Source organism: Python bivittatus, unplaced genomic scaffold (genome assembly GCF_059951505.1).
Source record: "Python bivittatus isolate LINGU-HERP-01145 unplaced genomic scaffold, Pbiv_v1 ctg000220_np1212, whole genome shotgun sequence".
In the NCBI taxonomy this organism is placed as follows: domain Eukaryota; kingdom Metazoa; phylum Chordata; class Lepidosauria; order Squamata; family Pythonidae; genus Python; species Python bivittatus.
Window position 1 is genome coordinate 40,704,525 of NW_028277048.1, and position 26,094 is coordinate 40,730,618.

General features: G+C 44.0%; 1 protein-coding gene across 3 annotated transcripts; it reads left to right on the forward strand.

The window, feature by feature from the left end:
- Positions 1 to 1,213: 1,213 nt before the first annotated feature.
- On the forward strand, positions 1,214 to 24,749 carry USP36 (ubiquitin specific peptidase 36). Of its 3 annotated transcripts, none has more exons than XM_007430967.4 (20): positions 1,214 to 1,421; positions 3,850 to 4,163; positions 4,249 to 4,464; positions 6,307 to 6,417; positions 6,872 to 6,974; positions 7,811 to 7,878; positions 8,261 to 8,331; positions 8,943 to 9,025; positions 9,815 to 9,926; positions 10,155 to 10,295; positions 10,897 to 10,997; positions 12,024 to 12,162; positions 12,681 to 13,343; positions 14,363 to 14,478; positions 15,857 to 16,393; positions 16,750 to 16,970; positions 18,315 to 18,467; positions 19,601 to 19,716; positions 20,281 to 20,415; positions 21,244 to 24,748. In XM_007430967.4, the coding sequence occupies exons 2-19, from the start codon at positions 3,911 to 3,913 to the stop codon at positions 20,410 to 20,412; spliced, it is 3,336 nt and encodes a 1,111-aa protein (XP_007431029.1). In that variant the 5' UTR covers positions 1,214 to 1,421; positions 3,850 to 3,910; the 3' UTR covers positions 20,413 to 20,415; positions 21,244 to 24,748. The 3 variants fall into 3 exon arrangements, with proteins under 3 accessions (XP_007431029.1, XP_025024164.1, XP_087994533.1); XM_025168396.2 differs by lacking the exon at positions 1,214 to 1,421 and adding an exon at positions 1,428 to 1,787 and having other exon boundaries at positions 21,244 to 24,749; XM_088138407.1 differs by lacking the exon at positions 1,214 to 1,421 and adding an exon at positions 1,810 to 2,028 and having other exon boundaries at positions 21,244 to 24,749.
- Positions 24,750 to 26,094: the final 1,345 nt, after the last annotated feature.

Consider the following 26,094-nt stretch of genomic DNA (forward strand, 5'->3'; position numbering starts at 1 on the left):
CCTTGATGTTCCCTCCCCTATCTAAGTTACCAGATATCTAAGTGATGCCAATTAATTAATCCAGCAACACTGTTTAATAGTACATCAGACTCCACGCTGTGGACAACATGCACTTGTCCTTCTCTCAGGAGTTTAACAGGACTACAACATTACAGAAGGGATCTCCAGGAATTCCACTTCTTTGTTCTAGAGTGACTTGAAATCAGTGCAATATAATGTGCCGTATTTCCAACAGATCTCGTTTGGTGGTGTGGTTATGGCACCAGGCTAGAAACTGGGAGACCATGAATCCTAGTCCGGTCTTAGGCACAAAGCCAGCTGGGTGACCTTGGGCCAATCACTCACTCTCAGCCCTAGGAAGGAGGCAACGGCAAACTACTTCTGAAATCTTGCCAGGAAAACCGCAGGGGCTTGTCCAGGCAGTCGCCAGGAGTCAACACTGACTCGATGGCGCCCAAAAACTTTTTTAAAAAAATCCCAAGGTTCATAGAGCTGTTACTGGAATGACCACTAGATGGCAGCAGAGAGACAGACGGGGAAAAAAATCATTTGCTTTGTAGTGTAGGAGTCGTCCGGATTCTCGCAGTTCAGGTGCGGTAGCCCTAACCAACGATGCTTATTTCCAGTCGAAGCTCTCTACATATCATACGGAGTTGGAAAAAAGTCCATTGGAACACTAAGAAGGTTTGAGAGTTCACTTCCCTCATTCACAAGTCTAAATTTAACTCCCCCAAGTCTAAATTTACCTTCTCGAGTAGCAACTCCCCTCCCCAGCATACATTTTTAGACGCCGATTCAGCCCACCCCCACCTCGTCAGCCCTCCCGATCTGAGTATCTGGGAATAAAATTGCACAAAGAATAAACGTTGGCTTCAAAGCGCAACCATCCGCCGTGTGTCGCCTGAAATCCTGATGACGGACCCTCCGAGCACTGCCTCGCGCGGTCCCTTAAGCGGGGGCGTCGTGGCAGGGGCCGCGATCCGGTCTGCGCGGGACCACGGCTTCTGGATCCCCAGGCCGCCTCGGGAGTGGCCGGCACGCGCCAGCTTCGCTCAGGAGAGCCAGTCGGTCGCCCAAGCGGCAGCTTCCATTCCGCAGAGCAGCCAAACGAGGGGATGCGGGGACAGAGCGGCCTCTGCCGCCTACCAGCGAGCCGAGCGCTTCGCGGCTCGCTTCGGCCAAAACAGACGGAGCCAGGCGGCGCTGCCTTCCGGAAACGGGCGAACGGGCGGACGCGCTGCCTTGCGTCAGAGCAGGACGGGCTGGACTCCTTGGTTTCCCCGCCCTGTCAGGAGGCGGATTGCGCCCGGCCTCGCGGCCTAGCAGCTGCGCTCTCCCCTTTCCTTTGCGCGGCGTTGGACACGTGTTGTATATGCGCACACGCGGTAGGAGCGCAGGGACCTGGTGAGCGGCCCCGGATGGTGAGTGAAAGGCCGGGGTGAGAACGGAGGAGGAGCGCGGGGCTCGCGAGGGGACCAGTGCAATGGAGGCGGCTTGGACCACGGGGTGTTGGCTGCTCGCGGCGAGTGATCGATCGGAGCCCGGGCGCCTGGCTGGCTGACTCTTCCCCCGGTTCCCTTCTCCCCCTTTCGGCATCGCGGTTACTTCGTGCCGCCCTTGTTCGGCTGCCTCTTGGCCGCGGCTGCTTGGACAGATGGCCCCAGCGCCAGGGCGAGCGACCTCTGGTCGGATTGCCGTGGCACACCCGGGGAATCGGGGCCATGCCGAGGAGGAGACTCCGCTGTGAGCGCAGGCCCTGCCTGGACCGTCGCGGGAAGGCGACGCACGTAGGTGTCCTTGCGCGAACGCCGGAGGCTCTGGAGCGCCTCGGACCCTACCGGGGCTGCCAGATCAGCCTCGGCCGAGGGTTTCTGGGGTGTATGGCTGGGGACCGCGCTCACCCCAGACTGTAGGAACGTAGCTGCTGGCGCGCGCGCGCTCTTTGCAAAGAAAGGGAAGAGGAGGAGAAGAGAGGGCGAGCGGAGGAAAGGTTTCTCTTCGGTCCTGCCTTGATAAACAAATCGGAAGGTAGCGGAAATATTTTCCCCTTAGACCTGTGGTATTTCTGCTGTTTCCCGTCTGGTCTGTAAGCCTCTTGACCCCCCTGCCGTGATGTCTTGTTAAACGCTGGGTTCCTTTTGGCCTGTTATCTCCCAGAACAGCCTCCCCCGCCCCGCCCCCCCCCCGCAGCATTCTTCATCTGCAATACCTTTGGGAGTCTGCACCTGAGAAGCTTTCAGGCACCCAGTGACGGTCTCTTCTCCAGATGATTCAGTTCTGCTGACATACACTCAGGTTCAAGAATGCACCAGCAGCACTGCCCCCCAACTCCCCAGGCTGTTTCCTTAGCATCGCACCTTGTGTGTCCTTGGTTGCCCGTTTAAATGCTGCTACCTGGCACGTGGGTGAGATTTGTTTTGCATATGAAGTGCAGACCTCTCCAACCCCGTGCCCTCCAGGTGTGCTGAACCTCAGTTCTCCATTAGCCAGGAATTATGTGACTTAATCTGACACTAGACCCCCAAGTGTGGAAGATTCTTGTTAGATAAGTGTGATCACTCCGTGTTCTATTGGGAATATAGAAAAAAAAGTGTGAGTGGCAAATTTGCTAGCAGGATAGACTGAGGAAACTTTCCTGAAGCTGTTTACTTTAGGGGGGTGCTTATGTCCAAATAATAGTGTGCTTGAATGTGTGTGTGATAGCATTCCATGCATATAGCCACCTTAATATATAGCTTTTGGAAGAATATTTGGTTCCTGAAAAAAGAGAGACATGAGTTTATCCTTCAGCAAGGTCTGTAACATTTACAAGGAAGATGCTTCTATTCAGCCTGGCAGCAGTGTTTTAATCTTCTACAAGTAGAGACCCTTGGGGGATTTCTTAATGGGATGTTAAACTGTTGCCAGTCAAATTTCAAGGCAATCCAGGAAGTAATCAGATAATAGTATGAGCCTTTTTATTTATTTATGATATTTATATTTCTTGCTGTGGCTGCTAATTTGTCCATCTAAGGACTAGGCAAATTTCAAACCTCATTAAAGGCTGTAATGTGAATTGTACGTTCCAGAGCATGGTCACTTCAGAAAACAGAAATGCATCATTTACAAGCTAATTTCCAGTTAGTTGCAAAGCAACATGAGAGAACATCTAGAGCCCTCATATATAGCAAAAACTATTATATAGTCTAGTCCTCTGTTTGGTTTCTATTTATAAATTCTATTTATTGAGGAGTAGAGAATTTTGGATCCAGGAGATATGGGATGCTAAAGATACATTAAAATGCTTAAGAATGTACTTAAAATGTTAGGCTTTTCAGAAATGTGAAAAGTATTTTACTTTGTAGTTTTTATCCCATCCTGCCTTTCAAATAAGTGTATTTCTAGTCTTTGTCATGAGAGCATTAGTCCTGTATGTTAGGAGATAGGATATATTTATTGCTCCCACAAATTTCTAGTTGAAATCCTAGTTGGAAAATCTGAATTTATGGACATGCTTTGAATTTGCCTGATTATTAATAAAGATTAATTAGATAATTTATCTAAAGATAGGCTGGTGTTAGATTTTTTTAACAGAAGCTATGTTGTGGAAACTAAATTCATGGCGATCGTGATTTCTAAAGCATCATAAAGTTCATGGCACTTTAAAAAGGTACCTGCCTGGTACTTATAATCTATACTCAGCACGGGAAGATGGGAGATAAGGGAAGCAAAATAGAGGTAGGAGTACAGAAAGACAGACTAGCTGATTGCTGCAATCACGTAATCTTAGGGCAGATTTTGCTACAGTACAGAGAAAAGAGGGCTGTACTGGAGGCATTTGTTTTTGGGGCTGAATAACCTTTTTTGCAGTTCTGCAGAGTGCGGTTCCCTTGCTAGGATGGCAGCTTTTGTCTCTACCAAGTGATGCGCCATGCCAATAGTGGACAAGTTAAAAGAAGCCCTAAAGCCTGGGCGGAAAGACTCTGCTGACGATGTTGAGCTGGGCAAACTGTTGGCAGCTTCTGCCAAGAAGATTTTGCTGCAAAAGATTGAGTTTGAGCCAGCCTCCAAGAACTTCTCCTACCAGCTGGAGAGCCTCAAGAGCAAGTACGTTCTGTTGAACCCGAAGGCAGACAGCTGCAGCCGGCACAGGAGCTCTGAAGAGGGACCCATCCGAAAGCAAGGTGCCTCATTTGTTGTACTTGTCTTTTGGAGAATGAGTTTTTGTTTTATTTTTGACTTGCTGACTTCTCCTTTTTCTTCGGGCAGGTAGCGAGCATGTGCCCGGAAGTGATGGGGTGCCAGCTCCACAGAAGATCCTCTTCCCTCTGGACCGGCTCTCTCTAAAATGGGAGCGGGTATACCGGGTTGGAGCTGGTCTCCACAACCTGGGCAACACCTGTTTCCTCAACTCCACTCTGCAGTGTCTGACGTACACCCCACCTTTAGCGAACTACCTGCTTTCCAAGGAGCACAGCCGCAATTGTAAGTGCGTGGCTGAGGTTTTGCGGTGCTGTATGCCTCCACTCGGTCATGCCTCTTTTTTCTCCTTAGAGCAAAGGCTATAGGCACTATCGGTTTCACTTTCCAAGGCCTGTGAAGGATGGAGTTCTTAAAAAGATAAGCATTATGGCTGGCAGAGCAGCCCAGGAAAGGTGAAGGGTTGGGGAGTGAGGCATCTGGAGGGTAAATGTCTATAACATTGTTGGCATATATTTTCTGGTGTGTGTTGGGGAAATTGGAGGGGGTCAGATGGATTCAAGGCTGCTTCTGGTAAGCTACTCCTTCTCCATCCCCATTATTACTTTTAGAGCATTGATGCTGGCAGAGTTACAGTTCCCAAAGCTAGGAGATTTTCTGGACCAAATTTTGTTTCTGCCATGATCTCATCAATCCCATGGGAAAATTATCCCCAGTTGGGGTTAGCCTTCCATGCAGTGTGGGAAGAGGTCATGCCCTTTCACCTTACAGGATTGTGATAAGGATCACAGGAAGATCCTGCATGTATTTGAATGTATTTGTACATTCAGAAGTGCTGTTCAGATGATGATATTATTATTATTATTATTATTATTATTCACTCCAAAATCTTATATAAGGATCTTTCAAATAGAACCTTTCTATTTTACTATAATTCTGCCCAGTTTATGTGGAAATCCTTATCCCCCCCTCAAACGGTGCTTGCTTTTCTAATTGTGCTATAATTTATTTATCATCACACATTTCTGATTCCTCTGTTCTGATAGTATATTTGTCTTAAGTAGTTTTCTCTTAAGAAAAGGTTTTACAGTGAAGTTAAGCTGTGGCATTAGATACTGTTGCATTTCAGTCTTTTTGCTTAGAACTTGGATATGTCCCATTTTTGGGCCCTTGGGTTCCTAGACTGAAATTTAGGAGCAATGCTTGTTGTGACGAAGAGTTACCTTGAACCCAATTGCAATAATGGGGTTGCAGTGCTGTGTGAGCTTAATGGGTGGGTTTTTCTTGGCACGTGCGGGTGGGGGAAGGGTAAGCATGGTAAATCCAGGGTTAGCCCACATGCGGTACTGTATTGCCTTCCAGCCAGCAGCTGCTTTTCACTTATAAATCCTTGTGATGGGAGTCTGGCAGGCTATGCTGATAGCTCTGAAGGTCCTGAGCCAGCTGTTGGGTTACCTAAGAATTGCTTTTTCCACTCCACCATTCCATCCTTACTAGTGGTACTGACTCTTACTTGGGAGAGTGTATGTATATGACCAGATAGGGATAGGTAGGTGGCAGCTTAGGTGTTTTTTTTTTTAAATCAAATTAGCTATTTGGATAGCAACGAGGAACATTTTGCACTCAGAAAGTGCCCAGCAGCTTAATGGACGTGCTTTAGAAATTTTTCCCATTGTTCAGGTAGTGTTTGCCCATCTGAGCTGTCCAGCAGGAAGTGTTGCAGTGAGGAGTTTTACAGGAATGTGGCAGAGAAGCTTGTCATGGAGTCAGAGAGGGTTGGAAAGTTATGAAACTGCCCATGTAATCAATCAATTTTATTTATTACGGCCTTTAGCCAGCAAATAAAAGAGAAATAAAAAGGAAAAAAAGAGAGTCAAAATAAATTGATTGACTGACCATATAGATTTGATCACAATTGAACGGGCAAGCTGTTTCGGTAAAGCAAGCGTTTCTTGGTGTAAACTATAGAGAACTTCCTAAAGATAAGTGCAAGTTCTATCCTGCTTTGCTTCTAGCAGAAGAAGGTGATACAATGGAAGTTGTAGTGTGTGTGTGTGTGTGCGCGCACACACGCACACCTGTGCAGCTACTGATGAAAATAGCTAATTGTGATTTCTTTTCTTCCAGGTCACCAGGGAGGCTTCTGCATGATGTGCATAATGCAGAATCACATGATCCAGGCTTTTGCCAATAGTGGCAATGCTATCAAACCAGTCTCCTTCATCAGAGATCTTAAAAGTAAGTTAGAATACTGACATAAAATAATGGTCTACCTAACCAGTTCATACAGGGCAAGGGACCAGTGATCCTTTTGAGATGTTGACCATAGCCAGAGTGCTTGCCTGTGTGAGTGCTGGCTTTTTAAAAAAGCAAGATTTCTAGATCTCATGATTGCATGGAGGAGCTTTAAGACATGGAAGTCATCAATCTAAAAGTCGTGGTCCAGAGATGCTCTTTTCCTGGATTTTTCAAGATATAACTGCACACATCTTAAAAGTTGTAAGGGTGAAACTTAAAAACATTGTTTTACTCATCAACATTTTTCTTAGGTATACTAAGTGGAGAATTTGGTTTTTGTGGTGGTCATTTTATGTGGAACAACTTCTAAGCTTCCATGCTGGGTCAGTAATGACATCTGTTTCTGTCACTGTTCTGAGGGATGTAAGATGTTCTTTTTTATCTCCTTTGGCAGAGATTGCACGGCACTTCCGTTTCGGTAGTCAGGAGGATGCTCATGAGTTCTTGCGCTACACCATTGATGCCATGCAAAAGGCCTGCCTCAACGGTTATACTAAGTATGAACAACTAGCTCCCTTGCTGTGCGCTTGGGAGAGAATGCTGGGTTGAACTGATCTTGCAATCTTGTCCTCTCGTTACATTTGCTTAGTGAAGCATGAGCTTTCACAAATATGAGCAAGGGGGAAAATGCATACTACATGAGCAGCAGTTAATAGGTTTGCCTTTCCTTACCATGGATGTAAGTATTAAAGCAAGTAATCCTATCAAAGGAAGAAATGCTGGATTCTTGGTGTTCTCTGAGCCTGGTTGTTTTCCTGAAGATGTTTCATTATCAAGCTGGGTAACATCATCAGTGTACTGGTAACAAAAATATCTGAGGAGAACAACCAAGCTCGGAGAACACCAAAAACCCATCAGTTTAACCTGGGGTTGCATGTATTCTTTACTGCTGAAAGGAGAAAATTCATGCCTGGTGGTTTTGATTGCTTGTGTTTAACTCATAGGTGGAGAATCTGCATTTTATCAGATATTGTTGAGCTACAGCTCCCATCGTACCTCATTATAGGCCATGCTAGTTAGAGTTGCTGGGAACTCTAGCAACATTCCCTGCCCTTGTTTAGGCCATTCTGTTTAAATCAGCGTTCTCCAAAGTGATCAGTATTGACTCCCAAGGATCGATAGGACTATCCATTATTGTCGTTGTTGTCATTATTATTTGTAGTACTGTTTATTAAAGTAGTATTCATTAAATTATTTTTTTATAATAAATGTTTGGGGGTCAGTGAACCGTCTGAAACTTCATGAAGGGGTCGATGAGTTGAAGAGTTTGGGGACCCCTGGTTTAAATGAAAGCATTTGTGAAAGCTAGTCACTCTGTTGCTTGTCTTTTCAGGTTGGATCGTCAGACGCAGGCTACCACGTTGGTGCACCAGATCTTTGGCGGCTACCTCCGATCTCGTGGTGAGCGCGGCTTAGCAGAGCCCCAGATGAGGATGTGCTGGGAGGTTCCCTTGCCATGTTACTGCAGCTTTAAATTTTGGCTAAGTCTGTTCCTAATATGGCAACTCCAAAGTTCCCTTCATTGCCCAATTATACCTCTATAGGTCCAACTGACTTATGGCTGTTCTCCAGACAGCATAGACATTTCCTTCTAGCTTTTGGCCTCTGTCAAGGCTACGAAGGGGATATTAGACATCTGGGTGCTTAGTTGATTTCAGTGCTGGTTTTGCTAAACGCAGAGACTGAAGCATCATTGCCTCGTCTATCCCAGTATGAAACATGACATTGGCAGGTAGCTGTGACCATGAAGAACAGGCAAGCAGCTCTTCTGCTTTCTTTGCAGTGAAGTGCTCCATGTGCAAGAGTGTTTCAGACACTTATGACCCATACCTGGATGTGGCTTTGGAAATCAGGGTATGCCAGCATTACTTACTTCTGTTATTTTCTTTTTCAAAAATCCATCTTAAAGGAAGGTATCATCTAGTGATCAGTTCTAATAATAATAAAGTATTGAAGGCCACCTTCTGAATTGTTTTAGACCATGGGGTAGATATGTCATAGGAAGCTGTTCCAAGCATACCACTTCTTAAAGCTCATGGCCTTTTTAGAAGGGGGGCGGCTGTTCTGTCTAAAAAGAAGTAAAAGCCACTAAAATACTAGCAGGAGGAAGTGGCTAGGACAGAGCCACTTTTGGAAGAGTCTAATCCTTCTGCCCAGCTTGCTTTTCAGGCTTATTCCCCTCACTTAGATCTGGAATACCCATAAAGGATGCTTTTACTCAGTAGTGGTTGCAACATGGATAAGTAAGAGGGGGCAGACAAATGAGGAAAGAGCTTGCTGGGGGGTAAGTTGGTGTGTCTGTGTGTGCCTCTGCGTATGAATGTTTATGTTCATAGACATATCTTTGGGCCCCAGCACTAGAGATGGCCCTCAGGGAGAAAAGGGTTGTTTCCCTCTGATCTAAACCTCTTTGTGGCTCAAGCAGAAGCTTCTCTGAATTTCCCTCTTCTCTCTCTTTATTACAGCAGGCAGCCAACATTGTACGGGCATTAGAATTATTTGTAAAGGCCGACGTCTTGAGTGGGGAGAATGCCTATATGTGTGCCAAGTGAGTAATTTTTTTTGCCTTGGCTTCCCTCTTGATTTCTCTGTTCTGTGTATAAACCATTTCCCCTCACATAATTACGCATACAGGTAGTCTTCATTTAATGACGGTTATTGGGACCAGGAACTCTGTCGCTAAGTGACACAGTCATAAAGCACAGTGTCACATGACTGCACCGACTTAGGCCAGCAGTTCCAGTTGCAGTCATTAGGTAAATCCCACGTGGTCTCAATGTCTCGCAGTCACATGATTACTATTTGCGACCTCCCGCCTGTTTTCCCATTGACTTTGCTTGTCAGAAGCCAGCAGTGAAGGTCGCAAATGGCAATCGTGATTGTGGGACGTTGAGACTCTTGTAATTGTGAGCCAGTTGCCAAGCACCTGAATCATCATCACCTGAACGTGGGGACCCTGCAACAGCTGCAACTTCAAGGACTGGCTGTAAGACTCCTCATTCAGCACCGTCAGAACTTCAAATGGTCGCTGAACAAATGGTCATTAACCGAGGACTACCTGTACATACATACATATGGAAAGGAAGCAAGCAAGCAAGAATGGAGGGAGGGAGGGACTTAACGAGGTCAGCCATGTCTCTGCAATTCCTGATGAGGCTGTAAAGAAATGGGAAGAGCAAGGTCACCTAATCATTTATAAAGTAATCATTTGGCAGGGCTGCACCCTCTATTGAGGATGGGCATTTAGGGAATGACTTTGTGTTTCCCTCCAAATCCTGCAACAAGTACTCCATATTTTGAGCAGCTATAGAACTCACCTCATTTCTTTTCCATGCAGATGCAAGAAGAAAGTTCCAGCCACCAAGCGTTTCACTGTCCACCGGGCCTCCAATGTCCTTACCATCTCACTCAAGCGCTTTGCCAACTTCAGTGGGGGCAAGATTACCAAGGTGATCAGAAACAGGGGAGGGTGGTCCCTTCTCAGAAAGAGGGCTTGGGTGAGTCCAAGTGGCCAGTATCTGACCTTCTTAAAAGTGGGTGTCAATCTATTGGATGGTGTTCTAGTTCAATTTGTAGGCCACTGACTTGTGCCTGGTAAGGCTGATGCTCTTTAGCCCTGTAGGTTCACCTAAGAAGGTGGAACAAATTCTTATGAACTCTTTCTCTTTCCATTGTAGGACGTAGGTTACCCTGAATCCCTGAATATTCGCCCCTACATGTCTCAGAGCAATGGTGACCCTGTCATGTATAGCCTCTATGCTGTGCTTGTGCATTCAGGATACAGCTGCCATGCAGGGCATTACTATTGCTATGTCAAGGTAGGTCTTCAGTGACATGCTGGGCAGTGGGTGACAGTGGAGCAGTGTGCTTTAGCCTTGGGGGAGAGGCCTTATATCCATGCCTTGTGAACAGTGCCTTTTGAGAAGTTCACAAAATTGCCCTGTACCAACAGAACTGCCTTACTTCATTTCCTTGCTGATATTCTTAATGTCCACACAGAATATTTCTGTGTTTCGTGATCCATCTGTGAACTTTCTCAGTTATTGCAGAATCTGTGATTCAGGGATTCTCTGAGATGTCCAAACTACAGATTACTGGAAGTGATGTGACATCATAAGAATGGTTGAGTTCAATCCAGACAGTGATTGCCCTAATGTCTTAAGTTTAATAATATTAATCAGCTAGATGCCAGAGGCAAAGAATATTAGGATTAGGTGTGACATTATCCACCAATTTGGACTAATCTCCAGTATTGCTGTTTAGACATTGCTGTACTTAGGCTGACTTTCATGGCTTGCTGTTACTAATAAATGAATACATGTATGTAATCATATTTTGACACACATAATGATGACATCACCACCTACTATCTGTGCTAGGGGACAGTGACCAATTATTCTTTCTGCTTCATATATTTAGGCTAGTAATGGGCAGTGGTACCAGATGAATGATTCTCTGGTACATTCAAGCAACATCAAGGTTGTTCTCAACCAACAGGCCTATGTACTCTTCTATCTTAGGTAAGTGAGATTCTTGTAGTGACTATTGCCAACACAGTTCTCCTGCTTTCCCTTTGGGTATTCTTGCTGTCTTTCCTGATACTTTTGCTGATCAAGTGGGCAGCAAGGAGCAGAAATCCATTTTTGAAAATGGAGTTGTTGGTGCCCTCTTGGATGGGATGTGTCTGCTAGATCATACAGCAAACCAAGGGAGCACATTTGTGATACGTACCACCTAATCATGGGCTTCCCTCCCTGAGTCTTGTAAGCAATGAATGATAATGAAATTGTTTACCAAAGATTTAAGTTGAATCTGAGCTGCTGCCTTCTGGGCCCTTCTTGTTTTGTGCTTTCTTGTTTTATGCCCTTTTAAAAGCTGGTGAAATTTGATACTGTGTTGTGTCCTACCTCAGGATTATTAGGTACAAAAAGCAGGTAACAAATGTGATAGCATTAATACTGGGGATGACCTACTGGGTGCCATTGCAAGTCTGGGTGGCTGGGTAGGAAGCCTGAGTGGCAAGCATCTCCTTGTACTGCTCATGACCTGAATTGACCTAGTTAATCATTGGGAAATATGTTCACTGTATTATGGCATACAGCCATCCTTTCTGTTGGGGAAGGGCCATAACTCACTGTTAGTGCACGTGCTTGCTGTGAAAAGGAAGTTCTGGATTCAGTCCCCAGCATTTTCAGGCGGAGATGGAAAAGACTCCAGTTCTGATTTGCTGCCAGTTGATGCAGACAGTACAGAGTCAGATTGCATCACTGGGTTGACTTGGAGTAAGGCGGCTTCCTGTGTTTTTGTGGACATCCTCAGTCCCAGGTCCTCCTGAATTTAATAGTTTTCAGAACTCTACTACATAGAATACTGTGTACAACATACACAGCAACTAAACGCTTACTTGGGCCAATCTCTAAATAGTTACCCTCATTCCTAGTTAACTTTTGGACTTGCTTCAGAAAAATGTTAATGTTTAAAGCAGAAAAGCATAGGACCAAGCAAATGTATGAATAAATTAATGAAATAATATAATTTTCTTTAAGGATCCCGAGCACCAGGAAGAATCCTGAAGGACTTGTCTCTAAAAGCAATTGCTCAGTGCCCAACCGAGCAAACATCGCCTCTGATCACTTGAAGAAAAGTGTAACCAATGGTACCCTTGCATCGCCACTGATAAGCAAAGTGAGTGCCACACCACAGCCACACTCCAAAATTGGTCTAATGTGGCTGTGTGAACTTAAGAGAGAAAAAATGGGTGAGAAAATTTGCCTCCAAGCGGTCAGTTTCTGGGCCCATGAAAAGGAACCTAGAGCATAGCTATTAAGTTAATTGCATAAGAATGCTGGAGCTCTGCCCCCAGACAGTAAAAGCCTTGTTCTGCCTTTAACTTCTCAAACGTGGCTGCTGGCTGCACAGGTTTATTGTTGTGAGAACTTGTGCCGAGACAGCAGGCTTGCATTGTAATATGCAGTAGTTCCATTTAGCTCCTTTTCAGTAGATCAGGTGGGGGGAAATCTTACAATAGCTAGGATAAAATGTATACAATAGCAGTCTTACTTCATTTGGCCAGACACCCAGAGTTATAGTCGGCTTTTCATCTTCCAGGTATGTGTGTATGTGGATAGCCTATTATGCAAGTAGCAGTGCAAATGCGGTGGATAACTATATTGATCCAGCATTTCTGTCTGTCTTCTCCATAGAGACAAGATGCAACTCAGGTTAAGAAGTCTTCAGAGACTGAGGAGTCTGGTGTTCCTGTTTCCCGCAACACCTTTGTTTCCAACAACAAATCTCAGAATGGGATACTTCCTCCTCCTCTTCCCAAGCTCATACCTGCCATTGGGTTCTCATCTCCTAAACTCCCCAGTAAGCCCGCTTTCTTGGATGACTTAAGCAAGAGATCCAAGAAGCAGCCTTCCTTGTCTCTTAAAACTTCTCAGGACTTTGGTCAGGCTGACAGTGGTAAACTGGAGATGGCCAAGCAGAGCTCCTGGGGAGATAAGAACTTGGCAGCATCTTTGCAGCTGTCGGGCAGCTCTGGAGGACCCTCTGAAGCCAGAACGCACGAGGAAGGTACAGAGCTACCAAGCAAGGACTCATCCTTGATATCTTCTTCATCTTCTAGCAGCTCCTCCTCCTCCAGTCCAGCTCATAAGCCAATTAAGGGACTTTCTCAGGCCACAGTAGGAGCTGATGGCTACTCTTCCTCTCAGGAAACGGACTGTGTGTCTGGGAAACATGCTTCTGAGGACTCCAAGTTTGCCAAGCTAAAATCTCCATTGTTGGCTAATTTGACCAATCTGGAGTTGGGAAGTACCATGTCGCCCCCACCTGCAAAGAAGCTGGCACTTTCTGCCAGGAAGGTGCGTTTGGGGGAAGGGATTGATCTCACAGTTCTCCAGGTTGGGGGGAAATGGTGGTGAGAAAGGTGGAAGCTTGATGAAGGAAAGCCAGATGACCTTTCCATCTAGCAGAGGTGTTGTATGCTCAGGGGCATCTATATGCAGGCAGTAGCTGCCCCTGAGCATACCTCAGAATGACACCTCATCTAGCCAACTTGCAGTGCCCCAGTATGCAAGACAGCATTTGCTGGAAGTAAATTGTATGCTTTGTACTTGAAGTCTCTGTAGCAAGACCTGCTTTCCCATGGCCTTGGGGTGAACCTTGAGTTGAGTTGGCTTCCCCTCCTCCTCCTCCTCCTCCTTCAAGTCCCCTTGGCTATTAAGAGTAAGATGTAGAACCTTTTTGGGGGCCAAGAGCTGCACCAGGCCATTTGAATGGCATGCTGAGGGCTGCATTCCAAGAAGTGGGCAGGACCAGGACAAAAATCTAAAATGGATTTAATTGAACAGTTTAGATGATAATAACTGAAATACAGATGATACAAATGTAACAGATTCCCCCTTTGGTCATGGTGAGAATTACCATGCAGTGGTAACTTTCTTGGGGCGGGGTTTTGAGGAAGGCCCTCTTGGCTCTGTGAGCTGCCTGTGGCCCTGATCCTCAGTCTGTCCACCCCTGCTGGGTCTGGAAGTAAATGAGGCTGGTTGGGAAGAGGCACCCTTTTGCTGCACGGGGCAGAGCAGGGCAGCTTGGCAGGGGTGGGACCTTTGGGAGTGAGGCCTAGCATGCCCTGGGAAATGGGAAGGTGTCAGTGGCCCATTTTTTATTCTAACACGTCTTCTGTCTTTTGACATGTCCTTCCTTGTTTTCCCTCTGTTTCTAACCACAAACACTTTTCTGATTCTTCTTCCCCTCCCTCTCCCACCCCTCCCTCTCTTTGTTTTGTCCCCACCCTCTCTTCTTATGCCACCCGCTGTCCCTGGGGTCATGGAAACCTCCTTTTAGACCACCAAGTTTTTATTTATGTCGATAACTACAGGGCAGCAACACCCTGCGGAAAGTGAGCGGCAGTGAGCATCAGGCACCGCCCCATTCCCCCCCAGCTGCCACATATACCACCCAATTCGTCTGCGCTGCTGCACTCCTCCAACGCAGGTAAGCTATGCCCAGTTGGGCTTCTGGGCAGGACAACCTGCATAAGTGGTCCATGTACCATTGGAATAGTGATACCTGCAGTGTTTAATCCTTCTCCTCAATAAGGCCTTTTGCTAGTTAAGGTCTTTGCTGGAATCCCTCCGGTGCTTTGCCTGAGGATTTCTAGGCTAAAGCCTATAAGCTCAGAGGAACCTGATTGGTTCAGGTGCTTTTGGATCCATGTTCTGGGACTGAAAATTGTGTCCAGGGAGGTGAAGTGTCATTGGCATAGCTAAGAGAGGATGCCTGAGAATGGTTTCTAGTTGGATAACCTAACACTGATAAGCTCTGTCTCCCCCCCCCCCCAGAAAGCTTTTATTAATGTCCAGTAAGTGACCTGTGAACTGATCAACACATGATCTAAGCTTTCTAGAGATAAAGATACTTTTTAGGGATAGTTCAGCCTCTGGAAAGAAAATGCAGTTGTGTTGCTCATTAGTAAATGCTTCCCATGCTATAACATTTTTTTTCAAGTAAACTGTTAGCAAAGGGTGTAGATCAGCTTATTAGCAAAAGGTAGCAGAATTTGCATGTTTTGTTTAAGAACTGATGCAGCTTAGGTGGATGTTCACCACAAAAAAAGCAGAGTTCTAGGACAACAGGCACAAAGGGATTAACAGAATGATAGCAAATATTGTGGAGAAATGCCTTTCATTCATCTAGGACATAAACAAGAAGTCATGCAGGAGAGCAACATTTTATTCCCATCCTACCTCAGAACTCCACTATTCTTGTGGACTGTGTAATACCTTCAAATGTATCGCCACAATCATGAGAAAAATAAATTAGTATTCACATAAACCTTGGTTTGTTATAATGATTTGGGAAATAAGCCACAGTTACATAGTTCACAGATCACACTTAAGTCACAACCATGCAAGCTACTTTAAGATCCAGCATGATGTGTGAACCCAGCCATTGTCACATAACATAGTGTCTTCAGATTTGGCAGTGAAATAGAAATTCTGTAATTGGGAAATCTCTGTGCTTGGAAGTATGTTAGCTGACAGTCCTGCATCTGTGCCCAGTTGTATGATTTTCTTTGGATGGGAACTGAAGTGGTGTGAATTCTTTGATACATCCAGTTCTGGAATTGGGATAATTGTTATCCAAGCTGATACTTGTATCTTTTGGAAAAAGGGAAAACATAATTCCAGTCTGCACCTGGAAGCAACTGTATGCTGATCTGTCTAGGCGATGTAAGGAATGTTTGTACATTAAATTAGTGGGATTGTTGGCACTGACCTTTAGAGAACTGAGACAGCAATGATCTTCTCTAAAGATTTCCAGAATTTCAGAATCTGCTGCGCCTTAACTTTATGTTTATGTGGTTCTCTAGGGTGCTCTCACCTGCTTCCAAATCTTCAGCACCTCCACAAATAGCTGACAGTACCTTTGTCGACTTCACGCCCTCATCCAGCTTCAAATCATGCTGCCTCTCTGCTGCCACCCCTCTTCCACCACCTGTTGTGCCCACAGTGGTACCACACCTCTATTATCCAGACAACAGCAAAGAGCTATTTGTCGTCAGCAGTAAGAAGAAGAAAAGGAAGCATAGCTCCCCAGTAGAAGAGCAGGATGACCACGGTAGCCAAGATATGAAAGACTTCAATGGTGAGGGGACTTGGCTCTCCAGTCCTCCTAGCAAGAGGAGGCAACTGGAGGATAATGGCAGCATTGTGACCTCCCCTGCACAGGAAGCCAACGTGATGATGACTAGGAAGGGAGAGGAGGACAGAAGGGCTGGAGACTACAGGGCGTTAGCTACTAGTCAAAGTAGTTCCATCCAGAAGAAGAAGAAGAAGAAAAAGAAGAAGAAGAAAAGGCTGCAGCAGAGTGAGGAAGACTGCTCATCTTTGTTGTCTCCTGTGAACCGGTAAGCATTTGCTTGGCTGGTTGTCTCAAGTCAAGGTTTTACCTGACCAATAAACAGGAGTAACAGTTGTGCTGCTTGCCAATTTCTTAAGAAAAGGTGGTTGCCACAATAGTGGAGCATGGTCTTTTCTTCTCACTGCAACAGCATAACTTTGCTTTTCCTCTGAGAGGGACACCCAGGAAGACTCTCACAAAGAGGTAAGTATTTTCTTCCCTTTTCCCACATTGCTTGCATATCCAGATTAAAAGAAAAGTATGCCTCCCTTTTAACGCTGGTTTAAAGAGTTTTGGGCCTTTTAGCCTTCCCCCAACTTTTCCGATTTAAACAAATCACTTACTTTTATTTGTTATGTGCAGCTGCCCTCCTTCGCCTGAAATAAGATCCTGTAGAACAAAGAAGAAGAGGAAAAAGAAGAAAGAATTGCCTTCACCCAGTTCAGACAGGAGCACTTCTTCTGGAGAGAGTGAGCACCACAGACATAAGCAAAGAGAAAAACTGCATTGTCCGATGGCTGAAGTCAGTAGCCCGCAAGAACTAAATGAGAATGGCCTTTCTTCAGCCAGAGACAGCCCCCCAGGTTGGCAATACATCTGCATCAAGGTTGACTGGGTGGGGGGAAGGACAGGAGGGCAGAATCTGGATAGTGGAGGGGCATGTTCATCTCATATCCCCACCTGAAGTAGTCTTGCTTCTTTGATACGGTGTAGATGACCTGTCATATGCTGCACTCACTGGATTGTAAATAAAATCTATTGCATTAGCTGTGAGTCCCAGAAACAATAGCTGAAGTGATGTCTGTACATCCAGATTAAAATAGAAGCATCTACAGGTAGTCCTTGCCTAACAACCACAATTGGGACTGGAAACTCAGTCATTGACTGAAAGGCCCAGGTGACTGCTTCCCTCAGTGACTGCAATCTGGGCACTCCTGGTTGCGGTTGTTAAGTTAAGCGGACAGAGCAAAACAGCTGTCTGTTGAAGGATTTTAGCTCTTTTGCTCCATCCTCTTTCCCCTCCCCTCTCTCAGCAGTGAGCTAAATTCGCCAGGATTTCAGCTGTCTGCCTTCGCAAGGCTGAAGGGGGAAGGGAAACTGCACAGCGGTGTGAGATCAGGGACCTCAAATCCTGAAGATTTGAGCTCCGAAACCGCCCACCGCCACATCCCCTCTGCTTGAAACTTTTCCTGCTGGCAGAGAAGATTGCAGATGGCGATCACATGATCATGGGGCGCTTGGCAACCGGTCGTAAATGTGAACCAGTTGCCAAGCGCCCGAAATGCGGCCATGTGACCACGGAGGGGGGTGCGTGACGTTTTACAGTGGCTGGAAGTGCTTTACGGCCCATTGTAATTTCGAACTGTGGTTAAATGAATGGTCGTTAAGAAGGACTACCTGTATTAGCACCACTGTATTACAGTGCATTGTATTAGCACTGAGATATTTTCACCCAGATCTGCTTGTGTCCACAGTGTTTATAACCAAACCTCATTTGGGGATTTAACAGATCAGGCATCTGTTCCTGGCTAAGCCACGTTGCTAGTTTTTCATCTGCCTTGATTCAAATAAGCAAAGAGCCCCTCCCCTCCCTACACACAGACATGCACAGATATTCTGAGAAGGAATGGATTTTGGTGATAGATTCTGGCTGTAACTGCTTGAATTACAAGTTACTTTTTCATGAGGCATTTAGTGCAATGAAGAATAATTGGCAGAACTGAAATACTTCAGTAATGTCTTATAATGTGCTCACCTTGAAATCTCAAGTGAGGAATTCACCTGTCATTCCAGTGCATTAAGAATGCGCTGCCCTAGAGGAACATTTATGGATGTCCTACTTGCTTTACTCACCCTGCAGGAAAGACCAGGTTTGCACATATATCTCTTACATCAATATGCTACTCACCTTTCTCTTCTCACAACAGCATTGGCTTGGGGCAGCCAGCTCAGACATAAGGACAGGCTGTCCCCCAATATCCTGAGCCCAAAGAAGGAAATTATGCAGCATGAATGTGGATCAGCTGATGTAGTTCAGGAGCTACTGAAGGATTCTTTGGATAAAGCTTATGGAAAGCAAGGTATACTCAGTACATCTAAAATTCCCTCCCTCTCCAGTTGTAGCTTTCACCAGGATTTGGAAGCCTTTCTCGCTGGAAACATGCATGTTCTCCCAAGCTTTTACCGAGTGTGTATTGCTGCATGCTTGTTGCTGTACAGTTTTTTATTGTATGTCTTGCACTTTATTTTCCGATTAAGGTAATGGAAAAAAGTGGGTTACACATTTACAGGTAGCCCTCAGTTAATGATGACAATTGGGACCAGAATTTCTGTCGTTAAGTGACATGGTCGTGAAGCACAATGTCACATGACTGCACCACTTAGTGATGGAAATTCTGGCACTTCCAGTTGCCATTGTTAAGTGAATCACCATGGGTTGTTAAGCGAGGATGTCACATGGTCGCTATTTGTGGCCTCCTGCTGGCTTCCCCATTGACTTTCCTTGTTGGAAGCCAGCAAAGAAGGTCACAAATGGCGATCATGTGACCATGGGAACACTGTGACTGACCTAAGTATGAGGACCAGTCATAACTACCACTTGTTCAGCACTGTCATAAATTTGAACAGTTGCTGAACAAGTGGTCATTGAATGAGGACCACCTGTATAAATAAGGAAAGTTACAATTTGGAAAATGTAATATGATCAATCTAGCGCTTGGCCTTGGAGGCTCTGAATTCTCTACCAAAATTAGATATTAAGCAGTAAAATATAACATCTGAAAATCTATTACCTTACATCGAATTCAGCTTTCTAACTTATTCTATCAGAATTATATTGTAGAATCTTAGAGAGCTAAGAAAAGGCTTTGAAATAGGATTTAGGATGTATGAGAATGATCATGCAAAATTCCTATCTGGTTTCTGTTTCTTCAACTGCTGGAAATGTGTAAGTTTGGAATGGTTCTTGCCATCTTAAACCATCAAGGACTGATATTTCTGTAATGAAAGAAAGCAAAAATAGATCTGTTATTCTATGAAGGCCTCCTGAGGTTTATGGTGGAGACATCTGACTGTAAGGTGTTCCTATTTTCCCACCTGTACTTCTGAAAGTAGATGCTTGCTTGATTCTTCAGGGCAAAAATAAGGAATCCATTGTAAGCTGAAATAACGAGGTTGGGTGCTGCCACTCTCAGCTCTGCTCTTTAATCCACAGTTTTAACATGGGATGGTGAAGCATCTGCTATCAGTCAGGATGCCGTGTATGATGCTGTATGGTCCCAGAAGCAGACCGTCCTTGATGACTGGGATGAGGAATTTGACAGCGGAAAGGTATGGAGCCACTTCGTGTGAGCCTAATCAATACCCCAACTCCTCAGTTTGGATTGAGTTTCAACATTTCCCATTTTGAAATTCATGCTTTTGGCAAATATGGAGAATTGTTATTGCAATATATTTTGGTTAAGAAATAAACAAAGCAATAATATAATACCAAGAACATAATCCAGACTTTTGATCATGCAGCCAGCCCATGTGTGTACAAAGTTACATTCTGCTTTAATAGGGGAGACAGTTTATTTTACTCTGCCTCTGCCCAAGCCAGGCTGGCAAGATCATTTATTTGATGGTTTCCATCCTGTGGGCATTTGTTTAGGATTAAGTTTCGTTGAACAGAATTTAAACTGAGAGGTGGGAAGATCAGGCTTTAAGTGTCCACACTTTCCAGAGCAGAAGTTGTTATTTAGTCTAGAAATAAGCATTTCTGCCTCCAGTGGAAAAGTAAGCATAATTTTGACCGGGCATATTACAGAGTTCAGATAGTTGGTGAATGCAGGGAAAGAGTGGAAGATAAAACTATAGAGCCTGTGGATACATGCATGTTCTTCTTATTGATAGGTGAAAAAAAGTAAGAAGTTCAAGCGTGAGCGGAGGAGAAACTACAATGTCTTCCAAAAATTGCAAAGCAGGCGTAACTTCTGGGCTGTGACACATCCAGCCAAAGTAGCTAGCCTGAGCTACCGGCTTTGAAAGGTAAATAAATTGAGCACCCTATTGGCAGAAAGATGGGATGATGGTGGTGGTGGTGGTGATGATGATGATGATAGTTATTTTATATACTGTAGAATTGCTAAGACGGAGTAGGCAAATGGGCAGTTATTAAGGGAGGAAGGGTAGCTTGTGTTCACGGTGGATAAAAATGCTATGTGTTCTTCAAACCAGTGCTTATATTGTTGGGTTGTGCAGAAATTTGTATTCAAAGGACAGAATATGATTTGGAGCATGCATGAATGCACAAGCCTGTTTAGCCATGCTTCACAACTGACAAATGATTCTGGGAAAATAAGCATTTAGTTTAAGGCTTTCCTGACAGGTGTTACATGCATACCCATGTCCACTTCAGATGGGGGTCTCTGCACAGCACTAATAAATTGTCCAAGCAGAAGTACTTGCTGTATAGTGTAAACGTCCTGGGCTTTTCCCTTTGGCCTTTACATGTATACGATTGGATATATTTATTTTATTTATTGGATTTCTCTCCCGCCCATCTCCCCCACAATAGGGGACTCTGGGCAGCTTACAAAGACATTAAAACTATAAATATATATAAAATACATACTATATATAAAATATAGATGAACTGCAGTTGTCAAATGTGACACTTTTTTCCTGCATTATCCTGGATATTGAAGCTACATTTTGGCTCTGTGAAATTAGAGAATGTGAGGATGGGAAATCTCTTCATGCTAATCCTGCCATTCTTTCCTCTCCTTGGTTTAAAGTGGTAGTTGTGTCATCTTGATTCTGCAAGGATGAAGATTTTTCTGCATCATTGATTTTGTTTCCATTTCAACCTAACAGATAAGTCTTGGCTGAAGAAGTGCTGTGGCCAACTTCTGCACTGTGGAGCTTCAAGTGACCAGAATCGTATTGTCAACAGTCACCAGTTGCCACTTCTGGGGAGAAGGTTCTCTTCTTGCCTTGAGTAGGGTGCTGCCGTTCAGAGGGCTGGGATGTTGCATCGCTTCTCTGCAGCCTCTGGAGAAAGCAGGCTCTTGACCTTACTACATCAGCGGTTCTGCAGGACGCCATGCCTGTGAAAGGCACTGTCCCAGGGTAACTGTGGATGTGGATCGAGAGTGGGGGCAGGGCAATCAGCCCTTGGAAATGAAGCCCTCTGCTGCTCCACATCCAGAAATCTAGGCTCAGCGAGCTGTCCTCCACAGCCTTTCCTGCCAGGAGAACCTGAAGAAAACGGAGAACTCTGCCTGGTTTCTGAGAGTATTGCCTGAATTGGCACGTGTCCTTTCCCCACTTACCAGCCCTGTCATTATGAGTGTAATTAGTATGACTTTTCTTTACTCGTGCATGACCTGTCCCTTGTTTCAGCCTTTCAGATGATCATAAATTCTCATCACCACAAACATGTTTTCCTCAGGAGTTTGCCACAATCTATTCTTGCTGCAGAGAAGCCTTGGAACTGAGTTCTGTACAGCAAGAGAACCTGGTGGTCAGATTGGCCTGCCCTTAATAAACATGATTTCATCAAATGCACATTGTCAGGGACCTTGGAAGCAATTTATTTATTGCTGGAATCTTACAATTTTAGATGTATCAACTGAAAACTGAACACTTGAGGGTCCTTTTACATTAAAAAAAAATTCTTGCATATCCTAAACTGGGAACTCTTGAAGTGGAGCATTTGAATATTCACGTACAATATTCTTTGCTCTTTTCTCATCCTTCTGCCCTTGTGCTAATTAATTTCTGGTGGGCATTATTGCACAATTTGATAGGCAGAAACTGAGTCTCCTAGAAGATCTGATTCTCACAACAGATTTAGTGTTAGAAAGATGCTGACTGAATCTTTGCTACTTTAGCAGTAAGGCAGAATGTGTTTCTTGCCCAGTTGGAAAGAAACACTAGTTGCCTGCGAGAAACTTTTTAATGGGATATTACGGCAAGTGGGAAAAAGGATTCCTTTCCATCTGTTGTTGTCTACCAATGAAATTGGTGGCTCTCCCTAAGGCAGACATCTTTCATCTGTCCTATCCCAGTACTGCATGATCACTTTTGAGGGGCAGTCCATGTGCACTCCATCTATTCTTGCATCTCTCCGTTGTCCGTCCATTTGCCTTTTCAGCATTGGCACTCATTTTCTTTATTCACAGATGGGGTGTGAAGCTTGAAAACTCTTAATTCTTCCCACTGCATAACACATAAAAACTGTTACCAATTTGGCCCTTGCATCTCTTTTGGGCTGATGATTAGAATTTTCTTCTTTGATGAGGGAGACTCTGAGCCTCTTATCTCTCTGAGGGGAGCAGGATCTTCTGTTTTACAGTCTTCTGCCAATATGTAGATACCCTGAACATGGGCACATTTTGCACCTCATACTGGGGTTTAATGCAACAGCCCACATTGTAGCAACGGTTCATGGTGCAATAAAGGAATGTTTTGTGTATGTGTCCTGTTTATTCAGTCTGTCAGTCAGTCTCTTGTGATTTTTTTTCTAACAAGTCTGGTGAATGAGAGAGGTGACTTTTTGATGGTCTAAGGAGATGATCTCAGACACCCAGTTTTCAGAGGTCTTGCCAACTGTATTAGCGAAAGAGAGAAACACAACCATTTTGTACTGTAAAAAAAAGCTTAAAATATGTTTAGCTGGGTTGGTAGCTGCATCCAACACATGCTTTAAAAAAAAAAAAAGCTGATTTCACATGTGTCTCAGGGATGCCTATTGTGCTGAAATTCCACAATGACCACCACCCCCTCCAAGGAGAGATTAGCATGAAGCACTAGCTGAGAGTTACTCCCATTCCACCCAATTAATCCGATTTATGTAATACCTTGCTCCTTCTAATATGTGAATATATCCCACCCTCTACTTGCCTAATGCTTGATTGTGATAGATACTTTTGGAGAAATATAGACATTGTATGTAATTAATTAAAAAAAAAACATGCCATCAAAGACATGGAAGAAAATGAAGGTTTGGAATCAACCTTTGAATTAGATTCAGCAGAACTATGATACAATTCAGGAGAAGTTTGATTACTTCAGCCTGCTTCAGTGGAAAGGGTGGCTTGGGTAGGGCACATATTTGGCCCCCTGGCATCTTCTTACGGATAGAAAAAGCTCCAGCATAAACCCTAGAGAGCCAGTCAGTTCTGGGATCACGCATATTTAATAAACCATGTTTTTTTGTCAGTGTTATACATTAGCTTAGTGTTGGCTCTTTAGATTCTGCCAGTGTCAGATAGTTCCGATGCTGCACTAGGGCCAGGAAACCAAGGTTCAAGTTCACCCCCAGCCATGGAAGCTCACTGGATTATTTCCATCCAGTCCCCCTTTCTCAGAGTACCCTGCCCCACTGAAGGAAGGTGTATGTCACTTCAGTTTTTAACGGAAAGAGGTATATAAATCTATTAACATAAGCACTTTATGCAGTATCTAGACTGTCAACAATACTGGTTTTGATGGAATAATGGTCTGATTTGTTATGCAACTCCCTATGTACATTTTACCAGCAGGCAATATTTTGGATTCCATTACACAATATAATGGTGGTGGTAAAATTCATAACTGGTTACTCAAATATTTTTAATCTGTTTGGTCTTAAGCATGAAATTGTTACACTGTCTTTTAAAAGTGTTTTTCACAACAACAAACATTTGAAGTTAAATAAGGATGACAAATATGTTTTGTTTTCTATAGAAGACACACTTGGAGAGCAGAAGGTACTCATGTCCTCTAGCTACCTAGTGTTCATGTAGTAATGGTCCTTAGGAGATCAGAATTATTTAGCCAAAGATGTTTAAATGCAATATATGGTTGAACTATTGCTATTTCTGATTAATCTATTGCTCAATAATAGAGGTACTTGTAGTTCCAATAGCAACTACAATTCAACTAGGAACGCAGTGTATGCTATGTCAAAAAATAAAATATTGTGCAGAGCTAAAGGCTCTCAACGAAAAAGCATATGTGGTTTAAGAAGTGCCATTAAGGCTTATAACAATCCAGTAGACCATTTGCCTTAATGGTCCATCATTAGAAAAGGATATCTTACAGGTTCCTACATTGCACAGATTAGAAAGTTGGCATTTTGCCTGCTGATGTTAGTCAGGAAAAGTTGGGAGAATATTTGGCAACAATTTATACATCGTTACAAAAGCCTTCTCACACTTTGAAATATTATTGCAGTATACCCATAATAAGGTACAGAAGGTAAAGAAGACAACCATGGCAGAGATATGAAGAAGCTGTTGCCTAAACCATAGGGACTAAAACATTTTTTAAGTCCAAAACATCCAGAAATCATTTGGAAGTGGCTCAGACAAACACCTCCTTAATTCACTGAAGTACAAGGAGAAGGATGTACAGCACAATGAGACTTTCCAGGTTCTGTTATTACAGCTAATCCCAATAAAAGTAGTTTTAGCCTTCCTGTGGAGTTGATTTTCTGCTCTGGTCTACCTAGTGGGGCAGATACAGGGTCACGGGCACGTGTGATTTACTGGGAAGACAGGTTGGCCAGGACAAACATCAATGTATTCCTCATGGTCACGTGAGACCCTTTCATGATTCAGAATTGATTATGTGCCATCAAGTTGGTGTCAACTTTTGGTGACCACATAGATTGATTTTCTCCATTACAATCTTTCCCTAATCTGGTCCTTGATTCAGAAAGAACCCCTATATTCTGAACATCTTCAATTATTTAGATTTCACAAGTCTAGCTCCAGTATCTAATAAATTCCTGTTCTTATGCAATGAATTGGGATCAAGAAAAAGAATTAATTTGGTTTACAAATTAAACTCTGAGCCACTGTGTAGGATAAGGAAATCCACTTTTTTTAAGAAGCAAAGAAGTAAGATGAGATTTTATGGATGCCAAGAAGGGCAGAGAAGAATCTATAGTTTGCCTCCCTTATTATCAGTGCAGGTCCAAATTTGGACTTATACCCATGACAATCATTTTTGCTCTTTGTTTTCAGCATCAACACTCTAGTCTTTAATTACTTCAGTTCCTGGAGCCGAAAGAACACCCCTAGATCAGTGAATGGAGATAGACTGATCAGGAGCAAGTTTGTCCAATCCCCTCATTCATTCTGTATTCCAGAGATCAACTCAGTGCATGGTGAGATACTGTATATGGAAAATTCTCCTAGCTCCTGCCACAAACCAAAAGGTTTAATAAAGCACCTGGAGTGGATATTTTAATTGGTCCTCCGCACTTAAAGAAATCAATAGTACCAGTGAAAGTGATCTGGTATAAAAGATTAACAGAAACATCCTCCACTTCCCAATCATGAATCAACTGTTCTGAGGTAAAAAATTGTACCTAATGTATGGCCAGCTGTATAAGTTGATAGTGACCTAAGACAAACCTATGGCTGTTATGCAGGACAAAAATTCCTAAGCTACTCCCAACCTGATCCCCAGAACATGGAAGTAACATATTTCTGGGGAATTCAATCACCAGCCTTGGAGACCAGATCAAAAAATTCAGGAAGAGATAAATCTGGTCAGTTGGGTAGACAATACATCAGCAGCATGCCCAATTTGTCCCTAGAGCACATCTAGACACCTGAATATGACTGGATAGTACCTGACATTTACATATTCTTTTAACTGAAAAAGGGAATAATTGGAAGATGGTCTCTTTAGGTGGGAGTGAGGAAACAAACTGGAAAAAAATATACTGTG

What these genes read in the sequence shown, in the direction of transcription:
- USP36 (XM_007430967.4), top strand. Translation starts at nt 3,911, where the DNA reads ATGCCAATAGTGGACAAGTTAAAAGAAGCCCTAAAGCCTGGGCGGAAA. An exon ending in CTTCATCAGAGATCTTAAAA is followed by an intron (nt 6,418 to 6,871) that starts GTAAGTTAGAAT and finishes CTCCTTTGGCAG; the next exon opens with AGATTGCACGGCACTTCCGT. An exon ending in AATGCCTATATGTGTGCCAA is followed by an intron (nt 9,026 to 9,814) that starts GTGAGTAATTTT and finishes TTTTCCATGCAG; the next exon opens with ATGCAAGAAGAAAGTTCCAG.